Source organism: Bos taurus, chromosome 11 (genome assembly GCF_002263795.3).
Source record: "Bos taurus isolate L1 Dominette 01449 registration number 42190680 breed Hereford chromosome 11, ARS-UCD2.0, whole genome shotgun sequence".
Lineage (NCBI taxonomy): Eukaryota > Metazoa > Chordata > Mammalia > Artiodactyla > Bovidae > Bos > Bos taurus.
Window position 1 is genome coordinate 86,129,030 of NC_037338.1, and position 13,344 is coordinate 86,142,373.

Consider the following 13,344-nt stretch of genomic DNA (forward strand, 5'->3'; position numbering starts at 1 on the left):
TCACGCCCACTGGGATGGCTAGAATCACAAGGCCAGAGAGAAAGTAATGATGAGGCTGCAGACAGATCGGAACCCTCGTGCACTGCTGCTGGGAACAGAAAATGGCAAAGCGGCTTTGGACAACAGCTTCAGTGTGAAACTCAGTGTTGCTGGAGAAGACTCTTGAGAATCCCCTGGATAGCAAAGAGATCAAACCAGTCAATTTTAAAGGAAATCAACCGTAAATACTCTTTGGAAGGGCTGATGCTAAAGTCGAAGCTCCAATACTTTGGCCACCTGATGCAAACAGCTGACTCATTGGAAAGGACCCTGATGCTGGGAAAGATTGAAGGCAGGAGAAGAGGGCGACAGAGGACCAGATGATTGGATGGCATCATCGATTTAATCGATATGAACTTGGGCAAAATCCAGGAGATGGTGAGGGACAGGGAAGCCTGGCGTGCTGCAGTCCATGGGGTCACAAAGAGTTGGACACGACTTGGCAACTGCACAACAAAAATAAATGACTCAGCAATTCCACTCCCAGGTACAGACTCCCCAAAGTGAAAACATATGCCTATAAGAATACCTGTACACAGCATTATTCACTGCAGCCAAAAGGTAAAAACAAACCCAAGTGTCCACCAACACATGAAAAGATAGACGAAACATGGTCTGTAGATACAGTGGAATATTATTCAGCCGAATAAAGGAATGGAGTATGGACACAGACACAATACAGGTGACTCTTGAACATATTAGGGTACATGAAAGAAGCCAGGAGCCAAAGATCACAAACCATGAGATTCTATTCAGACGAAAGCTCAGATTAGGGAGGTCTATAGAGACAGAAAGTAGATTAGTGGTTGCTGAGGGCTCAGGGTAGTGGGGAGTTGGGGGTTTAGGGAGAGGGGAGGGGATAGCCTGTCTCTGAGGTGATGACGACCCTCTAAAACTGACTGTGTGATCAGTGCAGGTATCTGTGAAAATACTAAAATCCACAGAACTGCACACTTGAGATGGATAAACCACATGGTGTAAAAATTCTATCTTAATAAAGCTGTTAAACAGTTTTTAATAATAAAAAATTAATGTGATCTGGTCACTCACTAAGCAAAACTGAGAGCACTCAGCCATTCGAGACTTGACACACAGGTATAATTTGTACATTTTGGATGATGGCTTCAGGCCAGCATCCTTCAGCTCCTCTGTCTCCCTGGCAAATGGAGGAGGCGGGGACCAATGCGTCATGTGGACACAGCACACACCCACCCTGCGGCTCAATCCCCTGGTTCAGGGAAAAGCCACTTTCCTCCTCCGCCCTCACCCACACAGCAGGCACCTGCACTTCTCCTGCATCTCTCAGAGAAGCATCTCAAAACTAGGAAGTAAGCATCACCACCTAGCTTCCCAGGTGGCTCAGCAGTAAAGAATCCCCCTGCCAAGGCAGGAGATTTGGGTTCAATCCCTGGGTTGGAAGATCCTCTGGAGGAGGAAATGGCAACCCACTCCAGTATTCTTCCTGGAGAAATCCCCCAGACAGAGGAGCCTGGCAGGCTACAGTCCATGGGGTCACAAAGCGTCAGACACGACTGAGTAAGCATGCATGCAAGCATCACCCAGCTGTCCTTACCTGATCATTATCAGTCTCTTGAACAAAAAATGCTTCTCCATTATCTCCCAGTTTCATGTGCAAATCCACAGATTCCCCGTTGATTTCTATGTCAACCTGAAGGAAAAACATACTTCACCACGACAGGAAACATCACAGGGAATGCCCAGGTCTCTACACACACTTCAGTTACATACACTCCCAAATATCTCACAGTCCCTAATCTCTACAGGTCAATCTGGTCCCTTGAGAAATGGAGTCTAGGGGACCTCTCTGGTGCTCCAGTGGCTAAGACTCCATGCTTCCAATGCAGGGGGCATGGGTTCGATCCTTGGTCAGGGAACTAAGATCCCACACGTCACAACATAGCCAAAAAGAAAAAGAAACAGAATCTACGCCCCACCCCCAACCATCCCCTGGATCCCTGCAGGCTTGTGATCGCCCAGTGAGTTGAGCACAGCAGCAGTGACTACTGAAGCTAGTTCGCCCAGCTCCCTCCCTTGCAAGAGGCTCGCCCTTGCAGCCAGCCACCATGGTATAAGGAAGCCCAGGCCACGTGGAGAGGACAGAGGTGTTCTGGACGACAGCCTCAGCTCAGAGTCCAGCCGAGGATCACCCGCCCGGTGAACCAGAGCATCCATGGAGGAGCCCAGCCTCCAACCCCGAGTCTTTAGCTGAGGCCGAAGAGCAGAAGAGCAGAAACTAGCCAGCCTCCTGCATGCCAGACCCGCCCCCCGCCCAGAGCTTAGTAAATAGTTGCTTTACGCCACTATAAATCTTGGAGAAATTGACACAGTCACAGTTTACGAGAACAGCTGTTAATTGCCAATTTAGGGACCAGCCTTCCCGAAGGAGACCTAACTATCAGGGTCCTCAAGGAGCTCCGGATATATAACACTGCCCCCACCCCCAGGCCACTCACCACCTTCTCCCGGGAGCGCAAGACCCCCATCTTCCCGAAGCGCACATGGAAGGGGGAACACTGCAGGCTCCCGTTGGGCTGGCGGACCACGATGATGTCGATGCATCCCGACAGGGTGGCGGGGTTCAGCCCCTTGTAGAGCTCCTTCACAGTGACGAACACCTGGCCCGCCAGCTGCCCGACGTAGTTCATGGTCTGAGCCTGGGCGACAAAGACACAAGCGAGACACACACGCAATTAATTCAGCTCCAGAGGTGGCTCAGACGGTAAAGGATCTGCCTGCAATGCAGGAGACCCAGGTTCCATCCCTAGGTCAGGAAGATCCCCTGGAGAAGGAAGTGACAACCCACTCCAGTATCCTTGCCTGGAGAATCCCATGGATAGGGAAGCCTGGTGGGCTACTGTCCATGGGGTCACAGAGAATCAGACACAACTGAGCGACTGACACTTTCACTAGAGCCAGTCAGGATGAACGTGTGTGCACCGCACGCCCGACTTCACACCCTGCTCAGGGCATTTTGCTCTACCAGAATTGGACTCCCACGCCTCACTCAGCTACCCCCACCCCAAACCCCGGCCACCCGGCAAGGCTTAGTCTCAGTCGTCCCTGGGCCTCCTCTCCGAGTCCATGGTACCTGTTGACACCGTCCTTATGGTTCTTGCTCTAACTCATGTGCAGGTTTTACAAACCAAATCTCAAGACTCTTGAGAAGAGAGACTGTATGTGAAATCTTTCATATTCCCCCCCACATCAAAAAGAGTGAAGTGACGTGAAGTGAAAGTCACTCAGTCATGTCCGACTCTTTGTGGTATAGTCCATGGGATTCTCCAGGCCAGAATACTGGAGTGGGTAGCCTTTCCCTTCTCCAGAGGATCTTCCCAACTCTGGGATCGAACCCAAGTTTCCTGCGTCACAGGTGGATTCTTTACCAGCTGAGCCACCAGGGAAGCCCAAAAAGAGTAGGCATTTAATAATATTACTAGAGACAAATGACTATTTTTCCTTTAGAAGGAAAAAAAAAAGTGACTTTTATTTTGGACAACTTCCACCCTGGGCCTTGCCAGCCTGCCCCATACTCTCACATTCTGAGGGATATCTGTGCCGGGCTTCAGGCTGTCTGCACAGCTGACCCACTGGAGTCCCCTGAACAAACATCCAGGGCCGCTGCTCTGCAAGGGGCCTGGTGCTGGTAAGATAGATTCAAAAGACGCAGGCCCCCTCCCCCCAGAGGGACTTGGGCTTGAGAAGGAGAATGCACATCCATGAGGCTGTCTCTTTTAAGGAGACGCTGAGCGAATTCACTTTTCCAACAAAGGTCTGTCTAGTCAAAGCTATGGCTTTTCCAGTAGTCATGTATGGATATGAGATTTGGACTATAAAGAAAGCCAAGCACCGAAGAATTGATACTTCTGAACTGTGGTGTTGGAGAAGACTCTTGAGAGTCCCTTGGACTGCAAGAAGATCCAACCAGTTCATCCTAAAAGATATCAGTCCTGAATATTCATTGGAAGGACTGGTGCTGAAGCTGAAACTCCAATACTTTGCCCACCTGATGCAAAGAGCTGACTGCTTTGACAAGACCCTGATGCTGGGAAAGATTGAAGGCAGGAGAAGGGGATGACAGAGGATGAGATGGTTGGATGGCATCACCGACTCAATGGACATGAGTTTGAGTAAACTCCGGGAGTTGGCGATGGACGGAGGCCTGGCGTGCTGCAGTCTATGGGGTGGCAAAGAGTTGGACACGGCTGAGCGACTCAGCTGAACTGAACTAAACTGAGGGAATTCTGTCCAGGGGAGGAGAAGAGCCATCGTGGAGGAGCTGGCAGTTAGCAGGCGGGGAGGAGGGCAGCGATGCTCACTGGCAGAGGGAGGCGGATAGGACGCTGTACGTGGAGAGATGTGCGCCTGCAGAGGGAACGCACAGTGGGGGACCAGAGCTGACACCTGCCAGGAGACAGGCCAGGCGTGGTAGCAACGGGAAGCCACTGGGGACTCGAGAACACAAAATGATGACTTCATCCATGACTTAGAAAGAGCACCGCGGTTACAAAAAGGTAGAGAAAGCTGGCAGGAAAAGACCCTGAAAGCAGGCAGGCCAATCCGTGGCTGCAGATGATCATGCAGACAAGAAAAGATGCCAGCCTAAAGGGTGGCAGTGAGGGGAGAAACGAGGCAAACGTTGGGGGCCGGAGCAACGGGAGCCCCCGCAGCGCTGGGCCCTGGTCCTGGCCTCACAGCTGGGGCCCCACCGGCCACCCCAGTGTGACCCGCACCCACCCAGCTGCCTGGACAGCCTCACCCGCTGGCAGTTGCCAGTTGCCAGATGCCAGTTGCCGGCCCTGATAGGACTCAGACGCTCAGACAGGCCCAGTCTCCCCTGGGGATGTGGCTCACGGTCTTGTCCCTGCTGGGTCCTGCCTCCTCCGTCTCCAGCTGCACCTCCACTTCAGGGCCGAGTCCACACACTTCTGTCCTCTCCACTCTGTACACTTTGGTGGACTCGTGAGGCCACGTGGTTTCAATATCATCTGAGCACCAAGGGGTCACACAACGTAACTTCTGACCGATGGGTCCCCAGCCCTCGGCAGGTTTCCCTGCCCTCAGACAGGTTAGATTGCTCAGCAGATCTAACCAGGAGCCCATGGGACTGACCACACTGACTACCACCCAGGGTCCCTACGATGACTCCAGCAGCTGTCACGGCGCACACGTGCCCACCTGGCCCTGGCAAACCTCCATTTACACAGCTTGTAACTGTGAACTTTCTTGCTCTGATGTGTGTCCATTTTGCCATGTGGTTTTCATGTCACTCAGTGAAGCCAGATTCTCCTTGAGGCCAAGGATCAAGCCTGGTCCTTTCAAATTATTACCAAAAAAAATAAGAAACTACCTTTTATGAGCCTCTCATCTCAACCCCTACAACATAAGCAGAAATGATTATGACTTTCCCTGCTCCCAAAAAAAGGAAACTGAAGCACTAAACTGATCAGTCAACTGCCCTGCATGCAAACAAGAACTGCTGATTTGATTCTAACAGAACAAGCCAGAGACCTGAAGCAGTGAGCAAAACCCTCAAAGAAAAGAGCATGAGAAAGTCCTCTGGCTCATGGTACAACTTTAAATGACGTTCTCTGGATTAATACACTTCCTCCCTCAGATGCAAAAATAAGCAGACCCTCAGTAAACACATTCAGAGATGCACAGACCTGCCTCCCAGCTGCACAGCCTCCACCACTAACTAAGGCCCAGGTACCTAAATTCGTAAGTTCACACGTTCTAAGTTGGCTTAGTGGTGCAGGTTAACCAACTCCATGCACAAGGGGAGGCGGGACATTTCCTGAGCCATAGAGAAAAGGACTATTTATAACCCTGACACTTTCTCTAGGGAGTCATTTTATAAAAGGAAAGCATCATCACAATGGTCAACCTAAATTTTAACATACTGGGCTCATGAGACAGCAGTATAATAACATTTTTTTACAATTTCCGTCATATGTGTGCGTGCATGTTAAGTCACTTCAGTTGTGTTCAACCCTATGGGGTGGAGTCCACCAGCCTCCTCTGTTCACGGGATTCTCCAGGCAAGAATTCTCCGGAGTGGGTTGCCATGCCCTCCTCCAGGGGATCATCCCAACCCAGGGATCAAACCCGCATCTCCTACATTGTCAGGCAGGTTCTTTACCACAAGCGCCACCTGGGAAGCCCCTTCTGTCATATACATGGACTCATATGCATGTGATTCTCACAATAACCCTGTAGGTATAAGGCCTTTCAGGTAGGAAAACTGAAGGACAAGCAAATGTGCAAGGCAGCAAATGCCCAAGATCACCAACCTGGAATCTGACCTTGGCTTTGGTTATGTTGAGCCCCTCTCCCATCCCCCACAGCTTCCTTCAACTTCACGACCCTCACATATGGGCTCTGCCCACCCCTGAATGACAGTGACCCCTGAATGACTGCTCCCCAGCACCGGAGCCCTGAACCCAGGCCAACGTCACTGCTCCGCTGGCAGGGCTCCTGAGAAGGCCTCAGGACCTGCTGGTTGGCATTTTTTATTCATAAGAAAGAGAAAGCTCATAACTGGATGGTATTACCAGCTCTCTGTCCTAGCATCTCATCTGTCAAATGAGCATACTGGCCTGGGTGACCTGAAAGGTCCAGGTCCAGCTCCAATCATCCAAAGATAAAGGCTGCACTCTTCAATCCTTAGCAACTGGAAGGGCATCTTTCATAATGTAAATGAAATGTTGATCTGTGCTCTTGTCCTTGAGAACGAAGCATCCTTTCCCCGTCCACCAATGAGTAAATTCAAGGTAAATGGGCAGAAACCGAGAATTCTGAAGCTGGCAGGACCCTGACTGCGCTCGTGTCCCAACACCCTCGTTTTAAAGAAATAAGCCCAGAGGTGGAACATGGCTCAGGCGAGCTCCCCACAACCAAGACAGAGCCAGACATCAATTCCTCGATTTCCAGCCCTGGGATTTCCCCTGTGCGCGGGCCATGGGTGGGCTGATGTGTTTTTTCTACCACAAATAATCAGAAGTTGCTTTGAGATCTATAGCTACCCTCTCTATTGAATAACTTATTTTCAAATCTGAAAATATCTCCATTCCGAAGCAGAAAATCTGTTCTATAACCCTTAACAAATGACTGAGCCAGGGCCCCACCTGCCAACACGCTTCTAGGAACTGTCAGTGTCTATGCCCTAGGCCAGCTGGAACCAAGCACTGAAAATTTTTTAAAAGGGAGAGCACTCACTACCACCTATTTGTGATTTCAGAGACGCAGCAGTGAGTGGTAGCTTGAAGTGAGATCTTAGTTCCCTGCCCAGGAATCGAACCTGGGTGGTCTGGATGAAAACCAGGAATCCCAGCCACTAGACCAGCAAGAGACAGTGGCTGGAACAAAGCTTGCCCTGGCTCTTATCCCTACTGATAAATGCATTTCTCAAGAAGGTGAAAACTGTAAAAACAGGTATAAAGTTTATTATCAGAGACACAGCACCAGTAGGAGAGCTCACAGAGAAATGGTTTAGTTAAGATAGAAGTAAGGCAGAGATGCACACCGGAGAAAAAAGGTGTGGGTGGCCCCCGTTACAAGAAGGAGTCCAGTAAAGAAGCAGATAAGTCATTTACATAGGGCAGTCCTTCTGGGTCTTTGCTTTCCTTTGGCCACTTATCTGGTTTCTTTTTCCTCAACTGACCTACCATAGAACCCTCTCCAACATCCATGCAGTACTTTTTTCAAGAAGAATTCTAACCCAGAGGCCAGTGGAAGGGGAGGCGGGGGTGTGCGGGGGGTGGATCTTGGCATCACATATTATGGGATGATGCCCCCTTCCTTTTAGCCCCCAAGAAGTCTTTCTGAGCATGTCCAGTGTCTCTCTTGCCCCAAGGATGGGAAATAAATGACTTCTTTATTTTTTTTTAATTTTTTTAATTAATTTATTTTTTAAGTGAAGGATAATTGCTTTAATAAATGACTTCTTGATCTTTTACTCAAACGGAGTTTAGCCCTTCTCTGTTCCTGCCATGACTGTTATCTTAAGGTGTTCTCAGGAAACAAAGCCTGGCTCTTTATACTGTTTCTGTTATTTCCATCTCCAAGTGCAAATAGGAGGCTGGTTGTAAATATCTAACCTGGAGCCCACCTATCTCCTGTTTGCACTCAGGAAGTACAAACAGGAGGCTAGTTCTAAGTGTCTTGCCTGAAGTCCATCTTTTCTCACCCCCAGAGAAATGTAAACAGGAGGCCAGTTGTAAATGCCTTGCCGGAGACCCATCTCCTGCCTCACTAGGATGAATACTGCCTAAAAAGCAGGAAAAAACATGCACTGGTGAGGATGTAAAGAATATGGAACCTACATACACTATTGGAGGGTAAATGGTACAGCTGTAGAACACAGCATGGTGATTCCTCAGAAAAATTTAACATAGACCTACCCTCAGTTCAGTTCAGTTGCTCAGTCATGTCCAACTCTTTGCGACCCCATTGACTGCAGCACGCCAGGCTTCCCTGTCCATCACCAACTCCCAGAACTTGCTCAAACTCATGTCCATTAAGTAGGTGATGCCATCCAACCATCTCATGGTCTGTCGTCCCCACAGCCAGTCCCTCCCATCAGGAAGCTTACACAAGCCTCTTATCCTTACCCATCAGAGGGCAGACAAAATGGAAACCACAATCACAGAAAACTAACCAAACTGATCACTTGGATCACAGCCTTGCCCAACTCAGTGAAACTATGAGCCATGCCTCATGTAAGGCCACCCAAGACGGAAAGGTCATGGTGGAGAATTCTGACGAAAAGTGGTCCACTGGAGAAGGGAATGGCAAACCACTTCAGTATTCTTGCCTTGAAAACCCCATGAACAGACTTACCCTATGACCCAGCAATTCCACTTCTGAGTACACAGCCAAGAGAATGGAAAACAAGGTCTCAAAGAGATATATCTGTTTATAGCAACATTATTCCCAACAGCCAAAAGGTAAAAACAACCCAAGTGGCCATCGATGGATGAACGGATAAACAAAATGCAGTATGATACACACAATGGAACATTATTCAGTCTTCAAAAGGAATGAAATTCTGACACATGCTACAGCTTGGTTGAACCTTGAGGGCATTATGCTAAGTAACACACACCAGTCACAAAAGGACAAATACTGTGTGATCCTGCTTGTATAAGGTATCTGGAGCAGATAAACCCACAGAAGCAGAAGGGAGAATGGTGATTACCAGGGGTGGGGGCAGGGTGGAGGAAGTTCACGTTTCACGGGGACAGAGCTTCAGGTGTGCAAGGTGAGAAGAGTTCTGGAGCTAGACAGTGACCGTCTACTGTGTGAATGCACAGCCACGTACGTGTACTTGTATTGAGTCTATTGAGTTGTTCACTTAAAATTGGTTAAAAGACTGGATTTTATGTCGTGTATTTTACCAATTTTTTTTTTTTTTTTTAATTTACAACACAGATAAAGGAGAATACTGTATCAACCAGAATTCATTTCAGGAAGATGAACATTATTTGGTTAAAAAGTTTCTTGGAGGGACTTCCCAGGCAGTCCAGTGGTTAAGACTTCACCTTTCAATGCAGAGGGTGTGAGTTTGATCCCTACTTGGGGAGCTAAGACCCCACATGCCAAAAAAAAAAAAAAACAAGACATAAAACAGGAGCAATATTATGATAAATTCAATAAAGAGCATAAAAATATATTTAAAAAATTAAAAGTTTCTTTGAGTGACAGACTGGGTCCAGGAGACCAAGGGGAGAAAGTGGACCCAGGTCACCTCCAGCATCTGCCTGACCAAGAAGCACAGGCTAGCTGGAGGCAACCACGCTCTCCTTAACCTTCCGCTCCTCCAGCGTCTCCTCCTAAACACATGCTGGTGAGTGAAAGTGAAAGTCGCTCTGTCGTGTCCGACTCTTTGCAACCCCATGGACTATATATTCCATGGACTTCTCCAGGCCAGAATACTGGAGTGGGTAGCTGTTCCCTTTTCCAGGGGATCTTCCCAACCCAGGGATCGAACCCAGGTCTCCCACATTGCAGGTGGATTCTTTACCAGCTGAGCCACAAGGGAAGCCCAGGGATACTGGAATGGGTAGGCTATCCTTTCTCCAGCAGATCTTCCCAACCCAGGAATCAAACCGGGGTCTCCTGCATTGCAGGCAGATTCTATACCAACTGAGCTGGTGAGTAGGTACCGAATATAGGAGCCAACCGGCTGGGCACCGCTTCCCAAGTTTCACGTCTGTCAGCTCCATCGGAAGTCAAAGCCTCAAGGAAGAAGCTAATTTGCTGGTGAAGAAGCCAGGCCAGCCAGAGTCCCTGCCGACCCCCCTTCACCTCCCCTCCAGCCGTGGTGTCCACTGAGACAGGACAGGAGAAGGCCCAGAGCGGGTGCGTGCCCTCAAGAAGAAAGTGCCTTCGGAACTTCAAGAAGCAACCACAGATAAGCAGATTCTGTACACAAAACAAAGGCTGAAATTTCCAGCTGAACAGCTCTGAGAGCCCTGCTCTCCACTCATCCCACTCCAAGTCACTTTTCCATCTCTTGATTTTAATCTTGGGATCTGGCAGGAGCTACCTGCTCCACCTGATAAGCCTTCCCTTACTGCTCGAAATGGGATTCCTTTAACCCTCATGCAAAAGGTTTTCAAGGAAAGCTGAGCCAGACCTCAAAAAAACAGAAAGATACCCCTCCTGCCAAACTCAGGTTCTCTATGCGTGCTTAACTCTGAGGTTAAGAAACAGGTAAACATATTTCTCTCAGCGTGACAACTTCCAGCTTGACCTCCTGGAACACTACTAACTTTCTAAGATTATTCCATGCCACTGGAATACTGCCTTTCTGAATACTCTTCCGTAAGTTAGAAACCACGGCAGCACTTGTGTTAGATCCGAATACGTAACACACATGGAACGCAAAAACCCACAAGTGTGTTCCCACGTGGGGTCCCATCTGCAGCGTAAATAATCAACAGAGCATCTTCAGCCTGAAAAGCATCAATTATTAAAACTAAATATGGACCTTTGAATTATTTCAGGCCAACCCCCTTACTCCAAATTCAGGAATCAGGTCCATTCATTTATTATGCAAATGTATAAAAGTGATTTTAATTAATTCCCCTTCTAGTTCTCTCAAGGAGACTATTATCAAAGGCACATTATCTACAAGGTAAGTTTCTCCATTTTCATCTTGTGGGCATGCCCAAAGATATGTGATGTCATGACACGCAACATCCAATCTGGAGATACTCCGCCCCAGGAAGGATAGTGGGTCAGGACTCGGGGCTGAGAAACCTCACCTTAGCATAGATCAAAGAGAGTGCAAAGCTTCCTCAGTGGACACTACCCTCAGAATCACCGTTTTTGTTAAACCTTCCTCACCTTGACACTTCTTTCTTTAAGCTCTTTAAGCTCCACAAGAGTTCTACTCTCACTCCTTAATCCATGTCCCATCGCCTCTTCTGTGTCTTCGCCTGCATGTCAGGCTACCTCGTCCATCTCCACACCCACAATAACTCATTGTTCTGTGAAGTGAACCTCCCTCTGGGCTCTCCTGTTAAGGTGATCCCCTCTCCTCCTATCCTGGGCAGCGGCTTGATAAAACACAGGTTGTCACTTGTCCAGCTGGAGAGACCTGATAAACTTGGGCCAGCATTTGTCCAGTGGCTGGAGAGACCCCATTCACCAAGCTGTCTGCCCTCCTTGAGGACTGGGAGGGGCCTGCTCATCTCGGGACGCCCAGCCCCTCACATGGCACCGGGCCCATCCCAGGGACCCAGGAAATGCTGCGGCCACACACAACCATGCTTGAATTACTTCCCAGACTGCCATTGACTCCATTCTTCAGCATTTGCTGGGAGCCTCATCTCTTCTATTTGTCCGTTAAGCGAAGTACCTCTGAAATGACCTGATTGAATTAAATCTATACGGTGATTGTCTTCCAACAAGTGAAACTGCTTCATTGGTTGGGGACACTTTAGCGTTGGTTTAGTGGAAATAGAGGAGGTACCATCCAAGCTTCCTGCATCCTACTGTTAGAACACTGAAACAGACACACGGCTCAGAGTGAAGGACCAGGGCGCGGGGGACGCCTGTATCCTCCTGGTACCCATCACAGCGGAAGAGGACGGGAGCGGTGGCAGGTAGGAGGGCACGGAGCTGTGCCAGAGAAGGGGGGCTCCGCTCACCAGGGCCCAGCCGACCTCGGGGCGGTCATGGCCACATGGGTGGGCACGATATCCTAGTGCTTTCCTGAGGAATGAGGAGGCAGCTCATCACACAAAGAGAAATAAGGAAACATCCGAGAAGCAAATGACTAATGGCTAATGTCACTTCTTCCCGAATCCCAGGCGAAAGGCCACATAAGCTTCCACTCAACATCTGTACAGCACTTCACAATACATGGAACTCCTTTGCCTAGGTGGACTAATCTGATGAAGATCTAAGCATACTCAGAACCAACATCATTACCCCATTTCCAACAAGGAACTGGGGCACCAGGTTTGCATGGCATTCTGGGTAGCTCAACTGGTAAGCCACAGTGAGGATGGGGGCCCAGGTGTAACCCCCAGTCTTCCCTGTCCTGCTGAGCACATCACTGCCTTCCCATCCCACTGGACAGAACTGGTATAAATGGGTGACACAGCCAACGTGCATGCTCAGTCGTGTCTGACTCTTTGCCACCCTTTGGACGATAGCCCACCAGGCTCCTCTGTCCATGGGATTTTTCAGGCAAGAATACTGGAGTGGGCTGCCACTTCCTCCTCCAGGGAATCTTCCCGACCCAGAAATCGAACCCGCATCTCCTGTGTTGGCAGGCGGATTCTTCACCCACTAAGCTACCAGGGAAGCCCAATAAATAGGTGAGGCCCAGTTACAGAAAAATCAGTTTTGCTTTAGCAAAACAGATGGCAATCGTCTAGTTCTAAAAGCCAGATAACAACATTCAGCACATGTTCACAGGGTATCCCAGTACTACCCAGGTGACCAGAGATTGTAAAGAAAGTTGGAATTACAGACAGGCCATTCCAGAGCCAGGATGAAAAGCACAATCTGTGAGACCAAGCTTCTAAGAGAACTGACTCATTCTGGGGGGTGGGGCGAGGAGCTCGCCATCAGTGGGGGCATGCAAAGAGTCTAAACCATGATCTGATGAAGAGGCTGTAAAGGGAATTCAAGAATATGGGGTTCTGAGTTCATGATTCTATGACTTGGTCATAACTACTTCATAAAATCAAGTTTTTATCTCCAGCAAGAAACCAAGAGTTTAGAGTTGCTTTTTATTCTTTTAGGGATTGTTTGGAGGGTGAGGAGAGC

At 49.0% G+C, this 13,344-nt stretch overlaps 1 protein-coding gene across 8 annotated transcripts in view; it reads right to left on the minus strand.

Moving 5' to 3' along the window:
* The window catches only part of LPIN1 (lipin 1), a 130,238-nt gene that overhangs the window by 47,656 nt on the left and 69,238 nt on the right, over positions 1-13,344 (minus strand). For all 8 annotated transcript variants that reach the window (NM_001206156.3, XM_024998903.2, XM_024998901.2 and 5 more), the window contains 2 exons: positions 2,514-2,714; positions 1,613-1,708 (listed from right to left, as the gene is read on the minus strand). In NM_001206156.3, coding sequence (NP_001193085.3) covers positions 1,613-1,708; positions 2,514-2,705 — 288 coding nt within the window. In that variant the 5' untranslated portion in view covers positions 2,706-2,714. The remainder of the gene's footprint in view (positions 1-1,612; positions 1,709-2,513; positions 2,715-13,344) is intronic.